Below are 21,051 nucleotides of genomic sequence, written 5' to 3'. Positions count from 1 at the left end.
CAAAGACTATCATCTTAACCAAGAACTTTAGAAACCTCCACTGAAGCTGATGATGCAGTGAAAACATTTATTGTTCAATCAAGCTCCGTTTGGAAGCTGAAGTGCAACTTAACTGAGGTGATTTTTCCTGCCCAGTTCACAGCTAATTATCTATTGAATAAAAGAAAGAGGGGGAAAAAAAAAAAGGATATTTTTTTATTAATGACAGAATGATGAATGCATGAGGATTCACTTTGGGAGTTTAGTTATGGGATACATGTAAGTCACTGCTTTTCATGTATCCCAGAAGATAGGAATCCTCATTTGATGTCATTGGAGTTGAAGCTTTTTAATCAGTATTTTTCTGAAATAGTCCACTGTTGCAGCAACTCTCAGCCCACCCAAGGCCCCTGTGGCCATTCTGAACAGAGTGATTATAAGCTTGAAAAATTGTTGAGTCCAAAACATTTTGAAGACCGTAACTGATTAAGAAACTAAATTTTATTCTGTTTCCTGTGCTTTGTGGGTTTTGCAAACAGAGTGCTCATGTGGGGTGTTAACTGCCATTGCTGTAGGGTCTTCAGTTGGGTTAATTTTTAAGGGAATCAATAGGCAGCATTGTGTTGAAAGCCATATAAATCAGTTCTGCACACCACATGCTCTTTTAAAAAAAACCTGTTAAACATGCTTCATATTTTGATATGTTTCCTAGGATCACAGGGAGATGGCAGACAAGAACAAAGAAATCCAGCTCCAGGTATAAATCCTAACCAAACAATTTTAGAGATTAATAGATTTTAAAATTTTTTTTTGCCTTTTTAAGATGTTAAAATGTTATTTCATTTTATTTCAGGCCATAATAACCAACCAAAATCAGTGGGATGAAATGTTGCTGACAAAAGGTGTAATAGGTACTAAATTATTATTTTCTGTTTAATCTCTCATGAAGACGTGCAGTTTTTTATACTTAAGTATATCATATCATCTTTAATAGATACTTGTTACAAATCTGGAAGACTAGTGTCATACTATCTTTTAAAGAAAAGTTAATGTATAATAATGTATTAAAGTGTAAATGTAAATATTGTGTTTATGAATACACACTGTCTTCTATGGTAAACAAATACTTGTCACAAATAGTGTTATCCATTATTTTATCCACTGTTACACACCGATGTTTAGAAAATACCTTTCCAATATGGTATTCTGTACAGTAGGGGGTTGGACAATTCTGTGGAAGCTTTTCCCTCAAATCTTGTATAGACTAAACTAATACAGCTAATCAGTGTTCTGTTCTGTGATGTCTATTATCCCCACTTTTCAGTTTGCTCAGTCCAGTAACAGTATCTCCTAGGAATTGCATTTGATGAATCCACTGAATACATTGATGCATTCATCATGCATTCGTTGACTAGAAGAGGACTAAAAGATGCATGTGAATGCCTTCCCAGTGCCAACACACACATAAACATTTCTCACTTCATAAGCTCCAGAAGTCAACTGTCTGGAATTCCAAACCATTTCATTTTAGTAATAGATGTGTACCAAGCCTGGTGCGGTCCTTGCAAAGCTGTGGTGAATTTATTCAGAAAACTGAAGAACGAGTTTGGTGAAGATGATGTGTTGCATTTTGCAGTGGTAAGGATGTAAATTCTGTATGGAACTTCACTTACATTTTATTGTAAATATATCTGTTTATCTGTCTGCATATACAGAGCTTTCATTTTACTGTCCTTAGTCATAATTTTGGTCTGGTTGCCTCTTCTTTTGCATATTGCCTCGTAAGACTTTTATTAGAGGTAGATTAGAAATGGTAATAAATGTGGAAGGAGCTATAACAGAAAGGAAGCTGATATCCCACAACTTTTGTTTTCCTTGATGAGATTGCTGAAACATTCAAAAGCTAAACTATACGATTTTTAGTTTTAAGTCTCTACATTATGCATTATCACATTTAAAATTCTTACATCCACGAAAAATGCTAAACTAAACTTTTTTCCCAAATACTCTCTTGTATTTCATTTTAAGAGAACAAAAAAGGGGAATTGAAAAATAAATTATCACACAACTAGCAGTAAAAATATTCCTCTACACTATCAGTATAAAATTGGAGGTATATGTTGTATTTAAAGTAGATGAATTAGTCTCACAGGTTCAGATCCTCCCAGATGTTGACCAAGGGCAGCTTTTTTCATGTTACTGAAGACTTTCAATTGCCTGATCAAAGCATTTTTCAGAAAATACATGTTTATACACAAATAAGCAGGCAGTTATGTTCAGAGATAATCTCAAGTGCTTTCATACAGTTGACCACGTCACAAAGAACTTAATACAGTGCATAATCTCTTCTGTGAAGACTACATGGAGTACTTCTTCATTTGTGTATGTTGTTATAACCTACATAGGAAAACAGTATTAGAATAAGGCATTTTTGCATAATTAACTGCTGTAATATGAAGGGAGGCCAATCCCATGTTACCAAAACAGTTCTTTCTTCACCACCAGCAAGTGCTATAAGGACTGCTAGTTGTATGTAAAACAGCAGTTGAGTGTGTAACACCAACGTAAGACTGCAGTTTTCTTGCAGGCAAGAAGGTTTATATATATGTATGTATGTATGTACACACACATAAGTAAATAATCTTCTTCATCTGACTTCAGGCAGAGGCTGACAGCATTTCTACTCTGCAACCATTTAGGAGTACATGTGAACCTGTGTTTCTTTTTTGCGTTGTAAGTACATCACATCAGTTTCTTTTAATATGCTGCCTACTTTTCCTTTAATTTTTCAGTAGATTAAAAAGAAATGCAAAGCTGCATAAATCTACATTTTACAGTATGTAGAATCATATAATCAGATGTTTACCTGAGGCTGGTTTCCCATGCTGAAATCTGTGGTTCTCAAGTACTTTCTTGTTGTGGCTGTTGCACACACAGCCACAGAAGGTATGTGGTAGCCACAGTTTTGGTAGTTAGTGAGAAATCCGTGGAAGTTTTCCAGGGTTGCCTCACACAAAATGCCTACATGCGGCTACACTGAGATGATTATTTTAGGCACACTTTCCCTCAGGGAAAAAGAGTATACTTCTTCCACTTTAAGGTTTTTAAGATAAATTAATAAAATTGCATTGTGAGCAATTGTAACAATTAATCATATATTACATTATCTCTCACTGATGGATACAGAAAGGCTGTTCTCCTAGGACTCCACTGTAGAACACTGCTTGCTTAGGAGGTGGTGGGTTTTTTGACTTGAGGTTGCCAGGATCTGAATTCCCATAATTAGGGGCCAAAAACAATGATACTTTCAGGATACTTTCAGGTTTAAATCTGAATGCTGCCAAGTGAAGTTAACAGTATCTTTGATCATCGGTAGTTAACTTCACTATGGTACTCCTGAGTGCGGTAGAGCACACGCTGAAATGTAAAGCAAATAAAAAGATAGAAAACTCCATGTTGTAGAAATCAAGAGCTAGTAAATTCCGCATTTGCATTTACTTCTGACTGTACTGTTAACGGTGAGCCTAGGTAATAAACATGGAAAATTAGGTAGAGAGGAAGGGAAGAAGTAAAGGCACAAGAGGTTCATTCTCAACTCGTAGAAGCAGTAGTAGCTTTCATATTCACTTCAGTGGGCATAGAAAGTGGTCCTGTTGCTGAAAAACACAGCAAGATATAGCGTGTTCCAAACCTCAAGTAAACATATGAACTGACTAGAACTCATTGAGAGTGTTACTTCCCTTTTTACAGAATGGCAAAATTATTGGAATAGTGAGAGGTGCAAATGCTCCTCTTATAAGTAAGAAAATAACGGAGCTAGTGCAAGAAGAAAGGGAAATTGCAGCTGGACGGAAGGAACGTGCCGAGGTACTCACAAAACAGATACTTAAACATAAATGAGTATTTTTATTACACTTACACTGTTTATTTCAATGCCTGTGATAGTGTTTTTGGTAATTTTTAACTCTGTGTTTTTTTCATAACAATAAAGCAACATATGTGAGGAGGGTTATTTTTTTAGAAATTTCCATTAAATGATACTTTATAAAAATTTAAGAAATTTACAGATTAGCCTATTAATGCAAAAAAATTGGGAGATGGACAAAATGTCACTACCACATAAAAGGTTTAGTCATCTTTTTTCTTTCGAGACTGAGTACTTCCCATGTATAACTTAGTAAGTGTATCATATGAAACAAAGATAAGACATGGGAAATAGTCATGTCTCATTGTTTGTTTTGAGTGAAAATGGAGATCAATGAACCTGCTTACAGTAAAAGGAAACTTAACAAACTGTACTCAGTTAAGGAAAATCAGGCTAACCCAAGGTCTTAGAATTGCTTCCTTTCCAGGGCAGCAGATATGCTCCTACATTAAGAGAAAAGTATTGTAAATATCTGACAGCTGCATTTGGTGAGGTTTAGCTTTGCATTGGTGATGTACTTTCATTCTGTTCACAATTACCTTAGGTAGATGAACTTGTTTTCCTAGAAGAGAAATCATCAGAAGGCGCTGTTGAGAAAACTGTACCTAAGGGTAAATAAATTTGATTTATTTTAGAAAAGTTAACAAAGAAAATTAACAAATCTCTTTTTAATTATTTGACTAAGAATTGGGTATGTCCAGCATTAATGAACATTCCTTTCATTGAGTTAATAATATGAGAGGCTGTGATTAAGGATATCAAACTGAGGGGAAGCTTTCTTCTGTAAGGCATCAAGATATTGGACTATCATCATCAGCATCTTCAACCCCTCTTTGGGAGCCTGCAGACTTCAGGTCCCTGGCGTTTAGCGGCAGTGCTCTGTGCCAGGGAATTCTCCTGTGGAAAACTAGTGGCTGAAAGTCACTTCTACACAGTGGCTGTGTTAGCGGTGTACTTTTGTTGAGGTGGTGTTTCTTAACCCTTGGATGTTCTACAGGAATACCAAGATGGGAGCAACCTGAGAGGCTTGGAAGAGTTACTCTGTGAATGAATGGCATGCCTTGTATCTCAGACTATTTTTAATTAACTCTTTCGGCAGATTAACTTTACGGCCTAAAGAACAGATTTCCATAAGTGCATAAATCCACAATAGTAGGATAAAGTTCCAAAAAGATCGAAAAATAAGCACCATCCTGTTTGTGAGTCACATGTCTATGATTTATCTCAGGCTTATCATGAGCTGGGACCTATATCTTTTCTATTCCTATTGTTACCTGTGGCTACTGAAGCTTCCTGCTGTTCCATATATGTATAGAATGCCCTTCAGCAATGCTGAGATGGGATGAACTCCCCCACCCTCTCCTTGATCTTGACTTTTTCTTCCTGTGAGAAGGCATTAGATCACAGTCATGGATTAAGCCACGTCCCTTCTCCTTCCTCTTCATGCCTTCTTTATCATATGGTTCAAGTGGCATATTCCTGACCTCAGTTTTAGCCTATTTTTTTTTTCCTTGTAAACCCTCTGAGACCTAGTAGTGTACAGTATTACAAATCCTTTAGCAACGACACGCAGACTTCGTGCTAATCCACAGAACCTAAATGTGTGACAAAATCAGGGAACAGAGCTTTCAGCTTGGGTTCAGCTTCAGGTTAGGGGATATTTCAGAAGCCATAATACACTAACATTTTGTGGTAATATTTTCCTTACCACATGCAGATGCCTGTGAGCATTTTCTAGTATTGGAAACAAGTAGCCTGGTGTTTCTGTTAGAGCTATCATTAAGTTCTTCTACAGTGCCTGGAATCTGATTGATTTAAGTTCTAATGCTTAACTGTAAACCTGAGATCCTGCAAAGATGATGTAGTTTATATTCTTTTCTGACCACTTTCTGTCATTTTGCAGGGATCTGAATGCCATGGATGTTGTAACTGTGTGTCTACAATCAGAAACACTTCTTGTTTTTAAACATTAGATTGTGTTACCTCAACAGTTATATATTGCAAATTATTTCAGCATCCACAGTGCTAAGGAAAAAAATGTCTACTATGACAAGTAATGTATTTTACTGGAAATCTCCAGCATTCATAAAGTTTTTCACTTAATGAGTTTTCCTCTGTATATTCATTCCTTTAACATTACTAGTCTTGCACATACAGAGCTCCCTAGACAAACCATCCATCTTAAACTGCAGGTTTTCCACCACACCTCACTGCATGCGAACCATTTCTCCACCGTATTACTGAAAACACCAGTGGTTCATCATGAATGTGGATTCCAGGGATGGCCAAGGACAGTCCTGCACACCCAGATGTGCTTTAAGCACTGGAGTCATTTATTTTTTGAAACCACTGGTTGGCCATCTCAATATTAAAATAGAAAATTATTTAGAGAAACCCACTTTTAAGTAATGGAAAATTTAGTTGTGTATTTATTTTGAGAAATATATTCGTTGATACATGATTTTTTTCCCTTTTCCAGAAGAATTAGTCAGATATTCTGTTGGAATTATAAAGCCTGATGATGTCTTAGAGGGACGTGTAGAAGAAATTAAACAAAAGGTAGAGAGAATGTGAAAAGATTAATTCATCCTATTTAAGAGGCATAGTAGCAAGATACAAGAGTAAGTTGGTTCTAATTTATGCCCAGGCTTTAGAAGATCTGTTAATGTTTCTCTGATAAGGGTGATAAAAGTGTGATAATTTTGACCTGAAATAATACAGTGTTCAGACTGATATTATTGCTTCAATATTTTATGTCAGTACATGAGGTACGACATGGATGCGTACTGTGCCAATCAGCAACACATGAAATCTACAAAGAGAAATGTTTTTTTCCCTCACATTGCAATAGAAATTAGAACTAGAGATCGTGGTGAAGTTTATTCTTCACACAGCATCTTAAAGAATTGTAGGCACACATAAATCAGTTAACTAGTTTCTTACAGGAGAGGGTGCATGCACAGACACATATGGCAATATATGTGCATAGATGGTGAGGCTAATTCTTGTGCACTAGTAATTATACACTAATATTTGTCAGTAGTGCAATATTTGTTCCTGTAGTGAAGAATGTGTGATTCCAGCAAGTACACAAGGATGCATTCAAGGATTCAGTGTTTAAGCCATTACACAGTGAAAGAAAAATTATTTTGCCTTCCAGAATATGATACTGTAGTAACACTCATTTCAATTACAGGAATTTCTCAGTGTTTCTGTTACAAAAAATGCCTCATAACACTACATATCAAGATAAAATCACGCTGATTCTAAGAAGTGTTATGACAGGGCCAGTGACCTTTGCAGGAAAGAAAATCAGCATTGTATAGTTTCCTTCTGCAATTACTCTACCTTGGCCGGAAAGGAAGGAAGCTCAGTAAAGGCAAAAACAAGCAGGCAGAGCTTGAAAGCAATTTAGCTACAAGTGAGCAGCTGTTAGTCGTCTCTGCTTTTGCAATGCCTTATGAGGTGTGTACCCACACTGTTTCCACACTCAGCCTTGTCAAGGCAGTCTGGAAACACTCAGCAGCATCATAGGGGCTTTTAAAGAGCAGAGTGCTAGTAAGCAGATTAATATTGGCATATGATCAGTACTGGTGCTGGGTAGTGCTTTTGTTGTTTAAATATCAATATATGGTATAAATCTCATAACATAGACTATGAATTTCTGTACAGGTCATGTAAATGTGCATCTCTTGCATATACCTGAATTTAGTGCAGTAATGTAACTTGAAATAGATAATCATAAAATAGTTTATTTTTGCTTATTTGCCCTTTCTAAAGCCAAGTAGTTCAGCCTAATACAACTATTGACAACTACACATTTATATGACTACTATGATTATAATATAGTTTTTAATAACATTTTTAGAAGTGGTTGCATGTTAATCACTCACAATGGTCAAAACCATTCAATGTTAAATAAAAGAGATTATTAACTACTGAACTGATACATATGTTGAACTGTACTATATTTTTCACAAACATTAATTTAGTGATCATTGTAACCCTGGATTTGGTGAAGTGCTTTGAAAAGCTGGAACTTCAGTTTAGGCAAATGTAGCAATTATATTTGGAACATTTCAGAAAATGTTAAACTAAAGAAAGCATACAAAAGGAATCAATCTTTAGATTTACATTAATGTATGATTTTTTTATATATCCATTTTCAAATGCCATTGAATAATAACTGAATAATTGCAGATTAGAGATGCAGGATTTCACATTGAAGCAGCAGAGAAGAAAATGCTAACTGAAGAGCAAGTCAGAGAATTCTATGCCCGGAATAAAGAACAGGTAAAACCAAACTAAAAACCTGAAAAAAAGGAGCAGGTAAAACATATCTCTGTAGCTACACGTGTTTGCAAATCTCTGTATTGTAAACATGTAGTATTTTGAAGTACTGAATTAATGTAGATTTAGTACGTAGAAAAAAAGGAGTTTATCACTCTTTTTCCAACCAACTAATACAAATACAGCTTGGTAGCGCCCTAACATTCCAGCTAAACTAAACTGAACTCCAATATCAAAAGATTTTCTAGTTCTTTCTGTTATCAGAATGTGCAAGACCCTTAGTCATGGCCCCAAACAAGGCTGTTAGGTGCTGAAATGTAGCACATACCCCAAATCATCTATATGACTGTGTATGTATTTGACACATACTCTTCCAGCCAGAAAATAAGTGATAGCACGTATTACATTTTTTCGTCTTTACAGCTTTTCTCAGGGGGTAGTACTGGGAATAAACACATGCACAGGCAGAAAGAGGAAGCATCTCTACTGAAGTTTGTTATTCTGGCCCTACCCTATAACAGGGGACAACAAATAGCTAAGGACAGACAGAGTTCGACAAAACAGAGAAATTATGCTGGTTACCATTAAATGGCAGTGGTCTAGCAAACTAGCACCTGGATATTGTCAAGTGCTTTGCCAGTATGATAGCTAAAGTTAACTCTACAGAAGAAACTGAATTACAAAAATGAAGCTGCTTAGCAAACATTTATATCTTCTCCTATTTAAGATCTGCTTGATATACAGACGCTGGAATTATATGCAGGCAACTAGTTGGTTTGATATTATTGAAGGGACCAATGGAAGGGATCAATGAAAGGGCTGGCATAATCAAAAGAAGAAGCTGGGAAAGTATTCCTGTGGCATTCCAAATGAATGAGTGAGACAAGATGGTTCCTACTGAAGCCAGAGGGGAAAAAAAGAAATCAGATAGTAATCACCAGATGGCTGCACTATGGTTTAGAAAGGAAGTAGCAGGGAGAGCTTGTAAGGCATTGTGAAGAGCTTGGTTTTAGCAAAGTTGGGATTCTAGTTTAGACAATGATAGTTTTGAAATAGAAGTTAAAAAAAGTCATCTTCACTGAAACAGCAGCCAAATCTGAGATTAGTTAGGTGTAGAAGGAGACATGGGAGGAAGAAAGACAGACGAGAAAATGCATGCAATACTTGATATGTGGCAGCACTGCTACACTGCAGCAGATCCTAGCCAGCATTATTACAGGGGGAATAACAAAACTACTATGAACTACCAGAAGTGATCCAGAGGGCCCTATGCATATTGAGAAGCCACTTATTTGCCATTCTCTAAGTGTAATTTTAAGCTGAAAAATATTTGTTAAAGTGAGAATGCAGAACATAGACTCCTTTGTACTCGGCGGGCAAAATTATTCCTGATTTAATACGCTGCAAGTTCGCTGAGGGTCCAGAGGCTGCCTGTTATAAAGTAATGGAGACTCAAAGCAATACAACTGGAAGCAGAAATTGTTTCTTTTTAATATGAAGTTGGGTGATCCAGAACAGACAAACCTAATAGCCGCATCTATTTCTTCTAATGTAAGCAAATGTACTTTTGAAGCCACAATGGTATAAATACTCCCTTTATGCATTGTACTAAATGTTTTTGTACTTGCATTCACTCTGCCTCTTTTGAGTTTGTTCGCCTTGTGAAATGGGTTAAGTGTATGTATAGATATGAAGATAACTGAAAGAGAAAAACAACAAATTGAAAGCATAGATGTGAATATTTCATCCTCGTGTTATTAAAGGGAAAATGTAACATAAACAATCAGTTGAAGGGGACTAGCAAACGATTTAGTCAAATATTTATGAAGAGAAAAGATATTTGAGGAAATTCAAAATATTGAAAGAAAAAGTGACATACAAGAAAAAAAGATTAAAACCTCACAATTTCAAAAGTCATTTTCTGATGAAAATGTACATTTGTAGGATTGAAAGTTGAAATTGAAGGATTTAAAAGAACAAAAAAGAAAATGAAGGAAAAGACTACAAATGTCTTGCAAATATCTCAGTGTTCTATATTTACAGTCAGCTACATGATTTTCAGTTTTAAAAATTATGCATGGAACTGTATTGCACTTTGTTATGTCACACTATATGTGGTACTGCAAGCATAGCATTCAATCACGTCAGGTTTCTACATAATTTTCTTGACTCCTGCCATTTGCATTTTAACCTGTGGTACTTGTTTAATGTAGTTCTACGACTTCCTTTATCTCAATGGATTTTGTTTTAGACGTTTTATAGTCTTGCTGTCTCAAATGATTGATCAAAAAACTTCCCAAAAAATTTCACAGGGTTTTGTGTAATGTATGTGAATGCCATTTTAGAACAGGAATTATGGGTTTCTTTGGAAAAGATGGTAGTCTCATTTCTGACAATAAACTCAAGAGTTTCTGCAATTCATAGGGGAAAAATTATGTTTTTTAGCCTGATTTTGATGAATTTGTTCGATTTATGATGAGTGGACCATGCTACATTTTGGTAATCACTAAAAAAGAAGCAACTGATGCTATTCCTCACTGGAAAGACCTACGTGAATCAAGTGAGAGTGTGCCTGATGAGCCTGAGGCCAAGCCAGACAGGTAACTACTGGTGAAAATGCGTATATGTGATTCATTTACAGTATTCAGGGCACATCATAAACCAAGGCACATTCCTACAGATGCTCACGTGCCCGTGTGCACAGCCTCCAGTTCCACTTCATACCAGTCCACACAGACAAAGTGACTGCTGGCATTGCTCACTGAGGGTTGCACTGTTGCCCGCACTCACTCCTAGGTATGCTGGGAAGTTGCAGGTGTGACCCAAGGGAGACCAGGGGACACACAAAACATATTGTGCTCCTGGGGACCTGTAAAACCAGCAAGCAAGTGGGAGGGTTTGGTGTTTTGTTCCCTAGCTCCAAGGTGCATAAGAACATTGTAAGAGCTAGCTGTTCACAACTAAAATATCTTTAAATATCTCTTTTCTCTGACAATAAGCATTTGTAGAGAATTTTAAAGAGGGTGATCGTTGTATACAGCATCAGACAATAGAGTGTTCACAAAAATTCAAATATTGGATTGAGTTTTACATTTAGAAAAGAGATTTACTTAAAGCAACATGAATTTAAACACTTTGTTCCAGAAAAGAACTTGTCATAATAATTGGTATTTTTGTTACCTACCGTAACCCTTTCTGCGTTAATTAGTACAACTGGGGAATACTGCATTTTCTAAAGTGGCCAAGAGTGACTGCATTTACACAGCTAAATAAACCTTAGAAATACAGGCAAGTAACAATGAAAAGTATCTCTGTTAAAGACAATTCTGTAGTGCTACCATTTTTCAGATCATGCTGTACATGAATCAAGAACACTCCTTTTACTGATCATTCATTATACGCTGTACACTTGTCAGTAGCAATTCTGTCTAGTGAAACAGAGAGGCTATTTTGAATTAGCTATAGGGGAATTAGAAAAGCTGCATGGCTGAGATTTCCCTTTCATAGCACATGACAAGGCACTTTTAAAGAAGATTAATAATTCTCTTCTCAGAAATATTAGTCATGATTCTGAATTTAATAAAAACTTAGTTTGGCATTCTATTCTTATTTTTCACTAAACTTTAAGAAAGTACAGCTTTAAGAAATCAACTGTTAACACAACGCATGCAGTAACGTAAACACTGTATCACACTGTGTCTTCGTAGGTTGGAAGGAACCATGGAAGCTGAGAGTATATCAAATTTATGTGATGTGCAAGACAGCGTAGAAAATGCCAGCAGACAGCTTGCCTTTTTTTTCCCAAATTTTGATATAAAGAAGACAGATCAAAAAGTTGAGAGTATTTTGGCTTTAATTAGACCTTCTCTCTTAAAGGAAAGACGCCGTAAGTGTTAATAACTAAATTTTCTATCTAGGGTATATAAAAAGTCTCATATTTTGAATTTTTTAAATTCTAACTCTATTAATGAAATGTTCTTAGGCTATATTGTCTCCCCAGCATTAAGTTGGCAGTAATCTTTGTCAGAAAAAAAGTTACATGGTTAACGTTTTTGATATATATTGAGTATGTAAATGTCAATGTTACTTTGTTCCTTTGATGGATTTTTGCAGAACATCTTCAAATTGTATATTTGGATGGAATGTTTCTAGAATACCTCTCAGAGAAGGTAACATTTTTGAAGTGTAGTATAGGGGTCATACTTCCCATCTAATAAAGTAGCTGGTACTATTCTTGAATAGCACGTCCAAGGTAGATCAATGGCAAGGTGAAAAAGATCTGACCCAGGATGTTCCATGCTGCATAAGGCACTACTGCACAAGGGCAGGTCTAGACAGACAAAGTTTTTACAGATTAAGTCAAAAGATCTACCACGTTAGCATGAAGATCCCTCCAAACAAGCTTATTTTCCTTCTCAGGCACATATTTGCATTTCTTCCTCCATTCCAGATAGCATTTTTGTTTCTAACTTGAGATCCTCTGAACTTGAAATAACCTATACGCAGAGATCTGAAAGACTACAGTTTTGACATCTCCCTGGGTATTTATTTTCTTGATTGTTATCTAGTATGTTGCTTAGAGTGCTTAGAGCAGCAGTTCTGCAGTCAATGTGTAGGTAATTATCAAGTTTTTTTGTGCAAAAAAATCAATTATCAATTTTGATTTGTGCTAAATGCTGTTTGCTTATGCATGTGGTCTCGTAAGATCTAGTTAAATTAATATCCAACCTATTCAAAATTCTTCAACCTTCTTTTGGTGATAGCAACACATGCGTTTGTCAGTCAGCAATTTCTACTGAGGTTTCTGAAGTGAGAGAAAGCCTTAAGTGGGTGAGCACCAGCTTTTTGAGTGTCCAGGCAAATACTGAAGCCCTCTAGTAGTTGCTTTAAATTAGTTTTCTGTTCTTCAATTAGGAAATTAATTCATCTGTAAAAATTTAACATTATGATTGGAAAGTCCATGCAATTTCTTCACAAGTATGCAAATTAATGAATGGGTGGCAATTTAGAATTATTACAATATATTAAACAGATTCTATCCTGCAAAGAATAAAGGACGATGGCTTCAAAATAGCAATGCAGAAAGAAATAATCCTATCTGAAGAACAAACACGTAAATTTTACAAAGAGCATGAAAATCAAGACTATTTTCCAGTCCTTCTAGAGCAAATGACCAGGTACGCTGAATGAAAAATGAGAAAGTGGATCTATAAACAAGACTGAAGTTTTCACAATAAATAATTAGCCTGAAAAATACATGGCTATAAGTTATCCATGTATTTCAGAGTCTGGTAAAACTCAAACCAGCATCAGACAAGTGTGGATAATGAGATAATTCCCATGTACAGCAGATAAATAAATCAGGGTTTTAAAAATAACTAGCTACTCCATATCTCTGGATGTAAGTTGTCGAAGTCAGCAGCCAGTTCCACTGATTTAGGTGAAACCAGCTGAGCTCTGCATTGGAAGGCTACATTTAGGTTGTCTGTGGGAAGGTTCTGAAATCTTTGTCCAGGCTGTGTGCTGAATTCCTTGAGGAAGAGTAATAAATCATGTTTGGATATTGCTTTCATATGAAGTTGGGGTGTGGCTGGGATAAAAACTTGGGAGCTGATCAGCACTGGACATATCCCAATTCTATAACATTCTTGCTGTTGTAGTAACATTCAGTAACTTTGAAATTTGAATTCATGTTTAAGCCCCATAAGGTTTTATCAGGCTGTTTAAACAGAGATCGGGTTTAAAGTCCTCCAATATTAGGGTTCATTTTCCTAACCTGGACTGTATAGAATCAAATCACTTTTACAAATTGCAGAGTTCAATTTTTTTTTTAAAGCCAGTTTTCCCATTTCATAGCAGTCCAACTCTTGTACTTGCTCTAACACGAGAAAACGCCATAGCACGTTGGAGAGATATAATAGGCCCAAAGATGGTTGAAGAGGCTGAGAAGGAAAATCCAAACAGGTAATAATTTCAATAGCAAACCATCATTCACAGCTTCCAACTTACTTCCACAGTCTTCATTTCAATGAAACCACATTCCAACTGGTGTAACTATAGTGCCATCATCTGGAAGCTGATATATATTTCTGCAGTTTGCCAAGCTTTTTTTGGAAGTGGTATATTACACTTAGAAACTATAGCATGTTTTTTGAGAAATAATGGCTGGTAAACATAATGAAAAGCTGAGTTTAAAAAAGGATGTTAAATTGAAAGGAGCCCTCTTGACTCAGAGAAAAAAATTGGTAATATCTTTCTTTTTTTCTTGAAATAGTACCATTATTTTTTAGAATAGATGCTTATTTTCTCAGCTTAATAAAAACTTTTCATTAGTAGAATATTTTATTTGTGAGTAAGTTTCTCCTACACATTTTATAAATGGACATCTTAGCTTTCTCTCTTTGTTATTGATCTAAGAAATTGATACGGTATCATCTTACTTCTTGATAGAAGTGCTGTTTCATTAAGAATGAACTGAAATTATCAAGGAAATATAACAAGATGAGAGTTGGGAGGGAAGCTGTTCATATTTCAGGTGGTTAATTAAAATGTTGATTGTTCTTTTTGTAGACAGTAAAGGCTTCCTACTGCTACAGAGATCACTATGCACTTAAGTGGTCAGATCAACATTAAATTACATTCACTGGGTTAAGGCTAGTCATAGTTAAAGCTCAAAGTGGCTATTTCTTTCAGTAACTTCACTCTTGTAATGACTCCTAGTTTATATGCAAAGAATCCAATCAACAACATACCTATTGGTCAGCTGCATGGTAGTTCTACACCTGATGAAGCTCAGAAGGAATTACAGTTCTTCTTCCCTCAGGAGCACACTTTGGCATTAATCAAACCTGCTTCTGCTAAGAAACATAAAGGTAAGCAACCTAAAAAGTGAGGGCTATGTCTACTGATGTGATTTCTACAAAATATTAGCAATGTACACTGTAGTAAATCACATCAGATGCATTCATTTTATTCTCTGAAATATTTTTTCTGTGCAGAGGAATGCTTTTATAGAGCTTGTATGACTCATATTGAAGTTTAAAGGTGACATTTCCTTTGCTTAAGCTGCCTGTAGCTCTTTCTTCACAAGAATGGTGGTGAGTTGAAGTGAGAGATTTGTTAGCTAAGTTAAGCTGTTAAAAGCCAGGCACTTGTGCAAGGTGCATGCCCAGCATCCTTTTAAGTCAAAGGAAAGAGAGGCTTTCCAAATTCATGTTACTTATTTCAGACAGGCATCTCTATTGACTCAAGAGGGGTCATTGCTCAATTAGACGCATTCTCATCCTTGTTTTAACTTGCCATTAAACAAAGGGCATGAGAAGGAAAGGTCACAGTAAAAAGAACGCTATGTACAATTTGGAATCTTACCTTAAAGATTTTTGCTGCTGCTTTTTTTAAACCTTCTATCCAGAGCCTCTTCTTGGCATTCTTCTTTTGTCTCCTAACAAATTTCAGTAGTCTTTCTAATGTTAATTCATCACTGGCTTTTGTGAGTCTGTCTTCCCCTTTTGTAACAACCCAGATCGATTTTAGCAGGCCAGCTGGTGGGTTAAAGAGCAGTAAAACTACAGTCCACGTTCTGTCCGATGTGAGAAATGGCAGGGAATGCTCCTGGTATAGTTTATAACAGTCTGGGTTTGTCACCTGCATAGAGATGGATTAGTGCAACGACAATGGTTTCTGTGTGTTTTAGAGGACTGTTGAAATGTTTGTCATATTGACCATGGTTGTTTGTTATTGAAAGTAGAATTCTAATAGGTCTTGGTGGTGTTTTTTTTTTTTTAAAAAAAAAGCATCTAGTATTTTCTGAAACTTTTAACATTTGGGTGATTATTTGCATGTAAACCTTTTAACTTTTTACATCTAAACTATTTCAATCAAAAATGAGTGCTTGTTATTCTTCTAGATGACATTATGCAAAAAGTTAAAGATGCTGGATTTACCATCTCAAAGATTAAAGAAGCAGCTTTAACTCGGGAAATGGCTATACAGTTTTATAAGCATCACAAAGGAAAACCATTTTTTGAACAGTTGGTGGCTTGTATGACTGAGTAAGTGTTTCGTTATACAATACTGAGGTATGTAAGTATACAGGAAGCTTTGAATTTACACTGCCAACAAAACATGCTACACACAAAGTGGGCTAAGGATTTTATACTCTTTCACTTTCTGGCAAGTTTAGTAGCTTCTAGCATGGAGTGCTCTTTCTTTAAAAGGAAGACTTAAAGTTCTTTCCAAACTTATAGATAGTGACTGTTATTTTGGATTTTTTCTCAAAAAAAAAAGGACTAATTCCTGATGGAATCTTTGTTCTTCCCATGTCGGACAAATATCTTCCTCATAATATTGTTAATATAGCTGTTGATAAAAGAGTATGCATCCTCTTCCTTCAGAAATTATTAGGTGAGAATCTTTTTAGGACAAATCCAAATATCTGATCATTATAATATTTTTGGCTTTCAAATACAGAATATTGTCTTAAACAAAATACTCAGGAAAAAAAAATTTAAGCAGTTTAACAAATTCAGATAGCTTAATGCTTATCATGATCCTTCATGGTACCTCTGACGACAAAGCTCAGTCTGCATCTCAGAACAGTGTAAGAGCTTCTTTATGTGTTGATTTTACAGGGGGCCATCGGTGATAATGATCTTAACCAAGGCAAATGCTGTGGAAGAGTGGAGGCAACTAATGGGTCCGACCGATCCAGAAGTGGCAAAAAAAACATCTCCTGAATCAATTAGAGCTCAGTTTGCACGAGATATTTTGTCTAATGCTGTTCATGGATCATCTAATAGACAACATGCGCTGAAAAGTATTGAGTGTGTGTTTGGAGAGATTGATATAGTTTGAATGATTAAGATACAGTCATCAAAAATCGATATTCATGTCACTAGATGCATGTGTTTACCAAACCACCTATACTTAAGACTATGTATATGCATATATTTTCATTCATACTCCATCCGTTTTTGATATTAGCTTTGCCATATTGCAAAACTTACCAATGTAACAAGTCATACCTGCTAGAAGTTTGATGTTAGTAATGATTTCTTCATGTATGTTTAGTAGATTGTTTTTCTTTTATCACTTTAACAGTTTTATGCCTTTCCAACAGTTCCAGGAATCTAAGGTGTTTTGTTTATAACTACCTTGAAAAAAACAGGGTCAAGGAAGGTCATTAAAACACTATGAATGACACGTCCACCGTGAAGTGGATAGTTCAGGCAGCCTGCAAAGGAGAAATGCTGAAAGACAGCGGGGGCAGTGCTACAGCATTGGCAGGGAGCAGCAGCAAGTGTGGGAATGCTCTGCAAGCTAGAAGGAGCCAGGAGCATCATGGCAGCACAGGCTGCACCCTCACCAGTGGGGCACAGCCCCACAGCACCCAAGCAGAACCGGGTAGTCACATCCATCAACAACCACAGATGAAACAAGTAATGAAGCAGGTCCAGGACCCATTCAAGGGTCCAGTCAGGAACAACAGGGCCAGAGGTGGGTTCTTGCAACACAGCTTAGGCAAGTATTTAGAGCAAGTATGAGCTTAAATGGGGCTTCTTGGGCCTGTTGGTCAACAGTATGGGTGTGCATCCCAGGTGGGACTGCTCAGGGCTGTTAAGGACTACTGGTTCCCCCAGGGCCCTGAGAAACGTTTGTACTGTTTATTTATCCTTTCCCTGAACATCTTCTAACAAGTACTGCCACAGGCAGAATAATAAGCTAGATGGTCCTTTCCAGTCCATTTACATAACTCAAATATATTAATTGAAGTAAAATATAAAGCCAGCTCTTACATAACAACCATTCTTGACATACACCTCCTTGCCAAGCTAGTGAATGTGTATCCTGTCTCAGCCTAACTTGGCTGGCCTTCATCAAGAACACAAATATTCTTCTGTAGCTGATATATTCTCACTTCTGCTGTCTGAGTCTGTTGAAGGTTCAGGTACTAAAGTATGGCATTCAGTTAAAGGAACTTAGTTCAGGCATCGATTACAAGTGCAAAGTCCTGAAAGAACAAACTCTTTCTCACACTTTCTTTGTTGTTCCTATTGTACTTAATACAAGTAGCCATTTTAAAGAGCTTCCTGATAAATATTTCTGTTGTGATGGGGCGTGTGTTATTACAGGCATCCCTCCAGCAGAAGTTGGACTGAGCATTCTCCTGGTGGCCCATTTTCACCTACAGCTGCTTTGCTGTCACAAACTCGACTTGAGGCTAGCTACCCTGGAGGAAGCTGTGATTAGTGCAGAATTTATAAGTCACCTTGGTGAGATGAGTTCAGAGAAGCACGCTTCAGAACTGCTGTATGTTCTTTGGCTTGTTTTTCACTTCAAAACCCCACTAAAGCTGTTCTTCCTGGCATTATTTCAGCACTCTGGGTCTTTTGGGTGCTGGCACATTGTACTTTAAAACAAGAAGCAGTCTCAGAAGACACCTGAGTAGGGCAGTTTCAGATACATCATTCAGCCCATTTCCCGAGATCTTTGCTGGAGCTTCCCTAGCAGTGGGGTAAATAACAGTGATGAAAGTTTAGATGGGTTTATTTTTTGACAGGAGCAGAAATGCTGAAAACAGCAAAATGCATTTATGTCTTATTAAGAGTTCATGAAAATTCTGATGGAAGTTCACAACCATATAGCTCGATAGGCGTCATACACAGGTTTTGAATACTGTGGATCATTTCTTGCACCAGCCTTGGAAATTTCAGTTAGCTTTAGGGGTACAGCAGCTCTGCTTATTTAAGTGTGATATAATTTTATATACTGAGTTATTGCTCATTTAACCATCATTCCTCATCCTCCATTACATCACTCTTAATCAATATAGCATTTTTTCAGTTTGATTGGACTATTAGATTTTGAAGGATTACATTTTGTTTGGGTTCATGTATTCACACATGCTAATTATGATCCCTGTTTCGTGCTTGGTTAAAATGATCCAGTAGCTTACATTGAAATATTATGCATAAAGCTACAACAGGTTTTCTTCACATTGCATAAGTATCAAACCCAAACTGAATTGTGGAAATAACTAATTTATCAATGCTTATTTTCTTCTCCTAAACACGTTCGTGACCTTAATGTCTTTCAGCAGCTTTGGAAAGGAGGAATTTAAGAGATATGTTTCAAAACAATAAATATAACTGTTTCAGCTGATGAAGAGATTCAGATTCATGAATGTTTTAGATCTTTGAGATACAGGCTTCTGGTGAATTATCAAAATATCGTGAATTCAAAAGCATGATAACTGAAATACTGTCAATAAGAGATTACCTTGTCTCTTTAGAAGTTCAACTCAAAACTTAGGCGTTGTACACATAATTTAGACTGTCATCCACTCTTCCTCAAATTTTATATTACTGTGAGAGAGACAGGGATGTAATTTTTAAGAGTTTGAGCACTTGTGATGGGATCGGCAAGCATTTGCATTCATGGAGTCAGGAGAAATGTGTTCCAACTTAAACTCTATTGAGCGTCACAGATTAAAATCTTCTTACAATTAAATTTACACAACTTCTCTGCCTACAAATCTTACAGAAAGTCTGACACTGTCTTTTTATCTCATCTCTAGATGACAGATCAAAAGAGAATGTGACCTTTGTGACCGTTTATTTAGAAAATATCTCGCGGTTCAGTGTAGAATTAGGTGGTACGGAGATGTGATGAAAATGCTTCCAAGACTAACAAAAGATAACATAATTATTCTTCTGATTTTTGTCCCAGCAGGAGAGAAATGGAACCACAGGGCATGTTTATTTGTACAACAGACCACATATTTCCTTGTTTAGGTACTTTAATGAAATCATAATCTGACACTAAGACTATATTAAAGATCTGTTTCAGTTTAGAATTATAAACAAGCTGGTTCTGAATCTCAAAATACTGTTTAAGAAGAATTAGTACATCTGATTGTAGAGTATTTGTACTGAATTACTGCATAATAAAACAAGAGAAGTGGGGAAAAAGCTTTTTTCCCGGCCAAGAAGATGGAGTCAATCAGCTTGCGGTTGTGCACCACTGCACTGTTTTTCCTTTGCTCTGACTGCTGAATGAGCTACACTGGCAAGTCAGACCTTGCAAGTATCTGTTCAGTTCATCCAGTTCTTTGCGGGCAAACCATTAACTTCCTGATTACCTTGCTCAGAGGATAAAAACTGATGTGCTCAGGGTATCTACAAACTAAAGGTTTCATCATACTGTAGCCAGAAGGAATCAAAATACTTAGGGTGTTGGTCTGTTTGGGGCATCTCTTGATCACTGGTGCATCCGTTAACCTCCCATCTGTAATATAAACTGACCTATTTAAGGTACTTTGGGGTTTGGATCTAGCAATCTCATCTAAAGAAAAGGAGTGTGTCCTTCCTTCCAGATGTTGGGGGGTTTTATGCTTATTGCCATTCTGGTTTATCCACAAGCCCTTTGGCAGTAACTATAGGAGCCAGTCTGATATTAACGGATTACCTGGAAGCCTCTGAATTTACTGCACATCTAACAAGCAAGTTTAAAATCCAGTGTCACCTTCCAACAAGTTTCATTTCAGAGACCTTACAGGACAAATAGTGTCAGAAGTTGAAACTCAATGTATTTTTTCCACAGAGCCTCAACTAGGTCTAATTAGAAGTAATGTAACTCTATAGAAATTAATAACTTGCAAGTTACTGGTTTATAATATAAATGGAAACATAATTCTAAATGTTTGTTGACCCATATTGATGGATTTCTACTTATTTACAAAATTAATTGGAGCTGATGTCATTTACCAGAAAAATCTGGTTGAGGAAATGTTTTCAGATGTGCATTTACATTCAACTACTAAACTCAACCAAAAAGTGTGTGTCAGTTGTGCATAACTG

General features: G+C 36.4%; 1 protein-coding gene across 1 annotated transcript; it reads left to right on the top strand.

Annotated features, from left to right (window-relative positions):
• Positions 1 to 850: 850 nt before the first annotated feature.
• Positions 851 to 17,047, top strand: NME8 (NME/NM23 family member 8). The gene is made up of 14 exons (XM_056338707.1): positions 851 to 890; positions 1,511 to 1,617; positions 2,641 to 2,712; positions 3,730 to 3,846; positions 4,449 to 4,515; positions 6,387 to 6,463; positions 8,105 to 8,197; positions 10,640 to 10,794; positions 11,902 to 12,080; positions 13,227 to 13,371; positions 14,051 to 14,158; positions 14,915 to 15,066; positions 16,101 to 16,245; positions 16,825 to 17,047. Exons 1-14 carry the CDS (start codon positions 866 to 868, stop codon positions 17,045 to 17,047), a joined length of 1,665 nt encoding a protein of 554 aa, XP_056194682.1. The 5' UTR covers positions 851 to 865.
• Positions 17,048 to 21,051: the final 4,004 nt, after the last annotated feature.

The sequence above is a fragment of the Falco biarmicus genome, chromosome 4, assembly GCF_023638135.1.
Source record: "Falco biarmicus isolate bFalBia1 chromosome 4, bFalBia1.pri, whole genome shotgun sequence".
Taxonomy (NCBI): domain Eukaryota; kingdom Metazoa; phylum Chordata; class Aves; order Falconiformes; family Falconidae; genus Falco; species Falco biarmicus.
The sequence above is the reverse complement of the archived record's forward strand: the minus strand, read 5'-3'. Positions and strand labels throughout refer to the sequence as shown.